The sequence below is a fragment of the Peromyscus leucopus genome, chromosome 1 (assembly GCF_004664715.2).
Source record: "Peromyscus leucopus breed LL Stock chromosome 1, UCI_PerLeu_2.1, whole genome shotgun sequence".
NCBI lineage: Eukaryota > Metazoa > Chordata > Mammalia > Rodentia > Cricetidae > Peromyscus > Peromyscus leucopus.
Genome location: NC_051063.1, coordinates 81,233,533 through 81,242,174, shown reverse-complemented (window position 1 = coordinate 81,242,174; position 8,642 = coordinate 81,233,533). Strand labels below are relative to the sequence as shown.

Below are 8,642 nucleotides of genomic sequence, written 5' to 3'. Positions count from 1 at the left end.
GTCGTCTGCGGGTAAAACAGTGAGGGTGAAGAGATTCGGTTGCACTCAGTTCCGTGGCTAGCTCCCGGCTCGTTCATGCTGAGCTGGGCTTCCAATGCAGGCAGTCTGAGTTGGGATGTGTGTGCATCTCATTGGTGGTGTCCGGTTTCGAGTGTGTGAGGGTGTAGGTCCCACCCATCACCAAGTTTCTAAAGTCCAGCAGCTTTACCATATATAATAGTACCACATTGTCTTTACTGCCTCAGGCACCCAGCAACCATCATCTCCACACGCACTTGCTGGGCCAGGTTATCAGGATGAGCGTGGAAAAGGTCCTAGGTGGGAAGAAGGCCCTTGAGGCTGGTGGAATAATGGTAGAGGAGTTGGCTGCCACTGAGTGTCGGTTCCCTCCTGGTGGGGCCCTCCTCAGGCCTGTGCACACATGCTGGCCACCTTTGGACCCTGGAGAGATGAGGCACTATGGAGGGAGCCTGGAGTATGCTCTGCACGTGATGCAAGCAGGCCACACCTTTCCTGTTGCTGGCACCAAGCCCAGCAATCATTGATCCCACGTGGCCCTTGCTCTGTTGAGATTAGAAAAAAAATGTTTACTCTTCTGGGCCACCTCCCATCCAGGCTTTATTGCTTTCTGGACACCTTTGGTGAATGTCCCCAGTCCTTTAAAAGGGCAGTCTGTAGCGGACCAGTCTCTGTCCCGGAGATAAGTGGGCACATTCCAGAGCAGCTGCTGTAGCTCCTGGTAGCTCTCGCTTGGACCTTCTTGCACTGATGTCTGGGGAGGTGAGTTGGTTGCCTGGGCAAGGGCACCAAGGATGTGTTCCAGGCTGGGGATGGGGGCTTCTGTTTGGGGGCCGCTGCCACCCGTGTTTCCTCTCTTTTTCCCTACGGCAGGCACCGATGTGTGAGGTGGACCTCGGCGGGGGCAAAGTGAAGGAGACCAGCATGGCTGGCAGATGCCGACAGTCCTGTTATGAGCGATACATACAGCCGTGTGTGGTGGAACTTTTGGGCTCTGCCCTCTTCATCTTCATCGGGTGTCTATCGGTCATTGAGAATAGTCCAAACACTGGGCTCCTGCAGCCTGCCTTGGCTCATGGGCTGGCCTTGGGGCTCATCATCGCAATCTTGGGAGACATCAGGTGAGACCAGCTCCCAGCATTTAGCCTAGTGCCAACCTGGGGAGCTCTTGGGCACCCATTTGGGATCTTACAAATATGGGGGTGGGCTCATCTAGCTCTGCAGCCTGTGGATTCTGTGGGCAGGTCACTCTCCAGGCCTTTTAAATGGAAATAATAGTTACCATACTTGAGTTATTTTCCAAGCTCACACATATCTATTGCTAAGTGTGGCTCTGCTCAATATGGAGACTCTTTTGATGTCTTTCTATTCTCATGACAAACTGATGGAATAGGTCATGTTATTTCCCCTGGTTTCCCACCCTGTCCTTCCCCAAGAGAAAGTCCACATCACCAGTAAGAGGTATGTGCTCGAGGGGGCGGAGCCAGGAGTCAAGTTCAAGCTGTCTGACTGTAGTGGCTCAGGAGAGGAGAGTGTGGGGTGCTGGGCCCTCTCTGCTCTCGCTGTTATGCTTTGGAAATTGATTAGGAAAAGCAAAGCAGCACAGAGGATCTGGCTGGGGCTTTGTTTATCCGCTCTGCTGCACAGAAGGCTGCCGGGGCTCCATCCCCACAAGGGGGGTTTATGTGGGGCCAGAAAGATGACCCTTCTCTTGCTTGGCTTTTATCTGGATATGGGCTCAGTGGAATGGGTTGGGAGGAGGTGGGCCATTTCCTAGAAAAGCCTACTGTAATGGTGGATATCCTGCTTGGGGCATCTAACTGGGTGAACTGGGATAGGGCTGTTCTCTATTGAATCTCACTCAAAATCAGATCTGAGTGAGGACAGCAACATACTGTTCTCTAGAAAGCAAGAACGAGCACTTTACTCTCTCTTTAAATGTCCGAGGGAGACTGTGAGTGGGATGAAAAGCACATGACCTTCTATCTAGGTAGGCCTGGTGGCTTCCTGGCTGGGTGACCAGAGCGGGCCACCGAGCCTGTGTGCAATTGTGGGATGGAGAAGATGAGAACAGGTAGGGTTCAGCGAAGCCAGATGCATGCTGAACTTGCACCAACATCTTGGTTTGGCAATCTGTTGTGTGCTGTGCAAATGTGGCACCTGGCCACATTTCTGGAGGTCGGAACAAACTGAGGAGTCAGGGCGAATTCATGGATGTTCCCCCTATGTGTTTGTCCCCAAGGCCACCTAGGGCCTGGTTTCAGGGACTGCTCCACCCATCCCAAGCTCGGTCTGTGCCTCTCATCCCACCACAAGGCTCTTCAGAAAAAATGAGGATTTGTTGCATTTCTGCTTGCAGCAGGGCCTGGGCCGACTCCAGCCTGCAGGCCCAGCTTGGGGGACAGGCTAGAGTACATATTCTCACCCAGTGGTGAGCTTTGGACCGTGGCCTCAAGGCTTCCTTCTTCTCTTGGTTGTAGCGGGGGGCACTTCAACCCTGCTGTGTCGCTGGCAGTCACACTGATTGGAGGCCTCAACGCCATGCTACTTCTTCCCTATTGGATCTCCCAGCTGGTCGGGGGACTGATTGGGGCTGCCTTGGCTAAGGTTGGTGATCCCTGCTGGGACTGGGCTTGTGGCTTGTCTCTGATGGGATTCCCTTCCCCTCCCCCCTCTCTTTCCTTCCAGTTGATAATTTATACTTGAAACCTTTCCATCAATCAAAAAAGCTAATTCTGGGGCTGAGGAGATGGCCCAACAGTTAAGAGCAATGGCTGCTCCTCCAGAGGACCTGGGTTTGATTCCCAACACCCACATGGCAACTCACAACTAACTGTAACTCCAATTCCAGGGGTCCCACACCCTCTTCTGGCCATTGTGGTTACTAGGCATGCATGTGGTACACAGACATACATGAACACAAAAACTTATACACGTAAAAATAAATAAAAAATATATTTTTTTAAAAAAAGCAAGTTCTTCTTAGCTGCAGGTTCTCCATCCGCCAGTGCTGGTGATGGAGCATAAGGCCTTCAGCATGCCAGAGAAGTGCCCTACCATAGAAGTTCATCCCCAGGCTGGGCCAAAGATTTTATAGCTCTACACATAATTCCATGGGCTTCTCCTTGCTCCCCCCCTCCACACTCACTCCTCCTTTCCATTCTTCCCTTCTCCTCCTCTTCTGACACTCACCAGTGCCTGCTCCCCCGAGGCTGACTCAGTTTCAACCCCTCACTCAGCCTTCCTCAAGGCATGCAGGTCTCACCGTGTCTTGAGCTTGTGAGGCAAGCTAGTTTTGTACTCTTTTCCTCAAAGAGGGTTAAGTAAGCAGCATATGCTTCAGGACACAACACCCGTTGTTCTCAAATTTCAGGTGAGCAAAACAAGGTTCAGAGAGGTCTTGTAGCTCCCGAAGTCACATGTATAAACGGGAGGAACTGGGATATGGATACAGATATGTCCGAGTGCAGATGGGCTGGAGCACAGGCCTACATGGTAAGCCCCTGGGCCCAGCTCCCAGCTTCTCTCTGTCCTCAGCTGAGTGGGTTTTCTCCATAGGCGGTGAGTCCGGAGGAGAGGTTCTGGAATGCATCTGGGGCAGCCTTTGCAACAGTCCAGGAGCAGGGGCAGGTGTCGGTAGCCCTGGGGGCCGAGATCATTCTGACGATGCTGTTGGCATTGGCCGTGTGTATGGGCGCGGTCAATGAGAAGACCAAGGGTCCTCTGGCGCCATTCTGCATTGGCCTCTCTGTCGTTGTGGATATATTGGCAGGGTAAGTGTCCCTCAGTAGTGTGATGGCTATGACCAGATGTGGGCCCACATCAGGGCTGAGAGCTGCAGCCTCAGTTGCTGACAGGGGCCAGGAAAGTGTGGCAAATGGAGATGGTGGACTGGTTTTGGGCAGGCAATGGGCAGTGGTGGGGTATGCAGCATCAGGCAGTGCTAGGTGATTTTTGCTGTGTGAAAATGTGGTGACCCTTCTACTTCATTCAGGGCTAAGTCAGAGCTCTGGATTTTTTATAAAACGTCCTAATTTCTGTAGTAGAAACAAAACATTCCCTCAGGGTGTTGCCTCAGTCTTACAAAAAATTACTTCTACTCACAGTTTTTTATCTTGGGCCTCTTGTTAGTTTTGGGGAAGGCATTAAGGAGACAAAGTTGGGTCAGGAATCATTTCTCCCGCTGTACAGGTAGGTACTCAAACTGAGGTTCAGAAAGGCAAGCAATGACTTAGGGTCATTGAGAGTATAGGTAAAGTGACAGGCCTGGGACGGTCACCCACAATCTGACGAGGTGTGTAAGAGGTCACTTCCAGAAGTTCTGTGCCTTCCTTCCTCTTGGATACGGAACCAAACCTTTCTCGGGTGCAGGTCTCTCCACTCCATTGGGTGTGCTGGGAATGCAGCAGATTAGTAGTAGTGGTGCTTCTCTGCCCCCTAGTGGCAGTTGCTTTACTTACATGTGCGCTCCACCACTTGGCCTGGCTTCTGGGTACAGAACCCATTGAAGGCTGCAGGACCCAGCCCAAAGGTATGGGGTCTGCAGACAGAACCCAGAGCTAGAGGGGTGCCTTGGAAACAAGCTCCCTTGGGTAAGCCTGGGGTAATGCCCCCTTTGGTGTGCCTAGGAAATAGACCCCACTGGAGGAGGAGGGCCCAGATCTGTGGCATGAGGACCTCAATGGGCTAGCTCCATTATAGTCATCATCATGACATGCACATTTTGCCATTTGTTCCTGGCTACAGCCCATAGGTTGGGCACTTTCATCTCGGTGTACATGAGGAGAGGTTACACAAAGGTTTCAGAGTAGAACTGCCTGGGCTGGACTTTGAATGTAGGTCAACTGGACTCCAAAGTGGGTGACGTTCCTTGGACTTTGCTTTATAGACTTTGGAAGGGAACCTGTTCTATTTTTTTTCCTCCTGTCATGACGAAGCAGCTGTTTTTACTGGCTACTGTTCTAGAAGAGTGTGTGGGGAGCGGCCTATATGATGGCCATGTAGCAACCATCCTTTGTCTGCGTAGTACTAAGATCTAGACTCAGAGAGGATGTCTGGGTGCAGTGAGCTCTAGGTCTGATTAAGGATGTGGATTTGAGGTAAGACCTTTGGAGATGCTGGTGAACCGTGTACCTGTGTGTCTGCAGGGGTGGGATCTCTGGAGCCTGCATGAACCCTGCTCGTGCCTTTGGACCTGCGGTGATGGCCGGCTACTGGGACTTCCACTGGATCTACTGGGTGGGCCCTCTTCTGGCTGGCCTCCTCGTAGGACTGCTCATTAGGTAGGAGGGTGCCAGGGAGTCTACACCTAGTAGACTGGCACTCACTGGGACTTGGAGGAAAAGGGGAATCTTTAGAAGGAACTAAGCTGGCTCTGTCTATGGCCATTGGCTCCAAGTGACAGAAATCTACTTTACAAGGGGGACTAACTGGCTCTTAGGATTGAGATGTTCATGAGTGGCCCTGGCTCCAAGTAGTGCTCAAACACGTTTCTGGGGACTTGGGATACCTCCTAGACTTTCCTTTCCCATGGGTGGGCTTCACGTTTAAAGGCACTTTAAAATTTTTTTCACTAAAAAGTTTTTGTACAGTATATTTAGATCATATTCTTTCCCCCCGAGGCACCAACTCCTTCCAGGTCCCTTCAACTGTGTCTGAGAGGGTTGGACCTGGGCTGGCTATGTAGCCTTCTTGTACCATTGCCTACTGCAGTTCAGGGGCCTCAGGCCATGCCCAGGGCATGGTGTAAAACACCACTAATCACTGAGCTGCTGATTTCTGAATGGCCACCATAAGAATCCTTTTGCCTGAGGGGGCTGAGCTCAGGAAGCCACCTGTCTACAGAGTTCTGGGCCTGGAGATTCGTGATGGGAAGCTGGGTCTCTCTTCCAGGGGACTGGAACCTCACAGGACAATTTCTTTTTAGGCTCCTCATTGGAGATGAGAAAACCCGCCTAATTCTAAAGGCAAGGTGAAGAACCGCTGGTGGCGTCCCCACTGCCTGGTGGCCTCAGCTGCCTGTCGTGAGCCGAGGACAGGACAGTTCGGCCATTTCCTGCAGGGCTGAGCTCTGAAGAGCTACTGTGGCAGCAGCTGACCTTGGCCTGGCTTCTCAGGCAGACAGGATGCTGCTATGTCCTGAGCGTGGTGTCCTGAGCGTGCTCCCAGGACCCGTTCACGGACTGTGCCTGGGGAGTGCGTGGCCAGCAATGCCTAAAGACAGGTGGAGACCACACAGACAAAGAGCTTTTCTTGAGAAGGCAGGTCACAGGGGAGATGAGCATGTGGAGAATATGGTTGCTAAAGTGCATTGCTCATTTCCCCAGCCCCCCTCCTTCCTTCCTTCCTCCTTCCTTCCTTCCTTCCTTCCTTCCTTCCTTCCTTCCTTCCTTCCTTCCTTCCTTCCTTCCTCCCTCCCTCCCTCCCTCCCTCCCTCCCTCCCTTCCTTCCTCCCTTCTCTCCCTCTCTTCCTCCTTCTCTCCCTCCTTCTCTCTCTACTTCTCTCCCTTTCTCTTCCTCCCTCCCTCCTTCCTTTCTTTTTTATATGTTGGGTTGGAACCTAAGGTCTCCTGCATACTAGGTGAGCACTCTGTACTGAACCTCCTGCTCTCTCACCCTTTCCCTCCTGATACCACGGTTACAGAGGGGATTTCTGGAGCCCAGTGACATCCTGGCTCCCCCAGCTGCCAATCTGGATCTGTAATAAATGGCTTAGTGTTTCCTTCCAGTTGTCTTGTTGACGTCTCTTTCATTTAGGACATGGACATGGGTGGGGAGGAAATAAAAGTCTGCTGGAGCTTTACCTGCACAGAGTCTGGCTAAACTTAGTAGAGGCTGGTTTCCAGAGCCGATATATGACATATATATATATATATATATATATATATATATATATATATATATATATATATATATATATATACCCACTCAGAGCCTGTATGCACAAGGCTCTGTGATAAACGCGTTGAAGACAGCACCTTCAACAAGCAGTGGCCAAACTGGATGGCCGCATGTAGAAGAACCCGTGTCACTCTGCACAAAACTCAACTCCAGATGGATCAGACACCAGATGGAAAAAACCAGATACTCTGATTCTGACAGGAGTGAGAGTGGGGGATAGGTTTGAACGCATTGGTACAGGAAAAGATTTTCTGAACAGGATTCTGATAGCACAGGCACTAAGAACAACATTCAATAAATGGGACCCCATAAAACTGAAGAGCTTCTGTATGGCAAAGGACACCGTGATTTAGACAGAGTGGCAGGCTACAGAATGGGAAAGAGCTTTGCCAATTACACATCTAATACAGGGTTAATATCTAAAGTATATAAAGAACTACAAAAATTGGACATCAAGGAAACAAATAAAAATGGAGAACAGGACTAATCAAAGAGTTCTCAAAAGATGAAACGCAAATGGCTGAGAAACACTTTAAGAAATGTTCAATAAGCCAGGAGTGGTGGTGCATGCCTTTAATTCCAGCACTCAGGAGGCAGAGGCAGGTGGACTTCTGTGAGTTCGAGGCCAGCCTGGTCTACAGAGTGAGTTCCAGGACAGCCAAGGTGACACAGAGAAACCCTGTTTCAAGAAGAAAAAGAGAGGGGGGAGGGAAGGAGGGAGAGCCAATATCTTTAGTCATCAGGGAAATGCAGATCAAAACTACTTTGAGATTTCATTCTACACCAGTCAGAAAGGCCAAGATCAATGAAACAAATGATAGCTCACATAAAACAAATGTAGCTCATGCTGGCAAGAATATGGTGCAGGGGGAATACTCATACATGCTGATGGGAGTGCTAACTCATACAGCCAATATAGAAATCAGAGTGGTGGGGCCTCAGAAAGCTGGGAGTATATCTGTCTCAAGATTCAGCTAGACCACTCTTGGGCATATACCCAAAGAACCCTACTACATGTTCATTGCTGCTCTATTCATAATAGTTGGAGATTGGAAACAGCCTAGATGTCCATGAATGAATAATGAGAATTTGGCACATTTACATAATGGAATATTACTCAGTGTTAAAAAATGAAACTATGAAGTTTGCAGGTAAATGAATGGAACTAAAAAAAAAATTCAACCCAAATAAGGTAAACCAGACCCCTCAAAACAAATATTGCATGTTTTCTCTTATTTATAGATGTTAGTTTTTAAGCCTTTAATATGCATGCTACAATCCATATAACAACAGAGGTTAAGTATCAAGTACAGGACTGGGGGAAGAGGAGGATCTCCCAAGGAGGGTAAATAGAATATATAGTTATGGAGAAACCGGGATGAGACTGGAGTGGGTTAAAAGGGAAGGGGATGGAAGAGGGGGGTAAAGAATAGGGTATGGGGAGGGACAACTAACACTAAGGGACATTTGAGGGGCATATGGGAACCTACTATTATAGAAGTTTCATACATTATACATATGTATGTGTACACATATACACACACACACACACAACACACACACACACACACGAAAGTCTAAATGGGGTCAACAAATAACATGGGAGACAAAGCCCCAACTAGACATCTTTCACCATCAAGTGAAACAACAAGTTCCAGGAATGGGTTACATTTAGTGGAATCATTGACCAAAGAGGACCCATGGGTTCCCATTAACATCTCCAA

The 8,642-nt window shown here is 49.6% G+C and overlaps 1 protein-coding gene across 1 annotated transcript; it reads left to right on the top strand.

Moving 5' to 3' along the window:
* Nucleotides 1-569: 569 nt before the first annotated feature.
* Nucleotides 570-6,402, top strand: Aqp8 (aquaporin 8). Its single transcript, XM_028867892.2, has 6 exons — nucleotides 570-780; nucleotides 892-1,139; nucleotides 2,499-2,625; nucleotides 3,577-3,791; nucleotides 5,166-5,300; nucleotides 5,945-6,402. Exons 1-6 carry the CDS (start codon nucleotides 769-771, stop codon nucleotides 5,991-5,993), a joined length of 786 nt encoding a protein of 261 aa, XP_028723725.1. The 5' UTR covers nucleotides 570-768; the 3' UTR covers nucleotides 5,994-6,402.
* Nucleotides 6,403-8,642: the final 2,240 nt, after the last annotated feature.

Coding starts and splice junctions, on each gene's coding strand:
- Aqp8 (XM_028867892.2), top strand. Junction 1,140..2,498: donor GCAATCTTGGGAGACATCAG/GTGAGACCAGCT, acceptor TCTTGGTTGTAG/CGGGGGGCACTTCAACCCTG. Junction 3,792..5,165: donor GTTGTGGATATATTGGCAGG/GTAAGTGTCCCT, acceptor GTGTGTCTGCAG/GGGTGGGATCTCTGGAGCCT.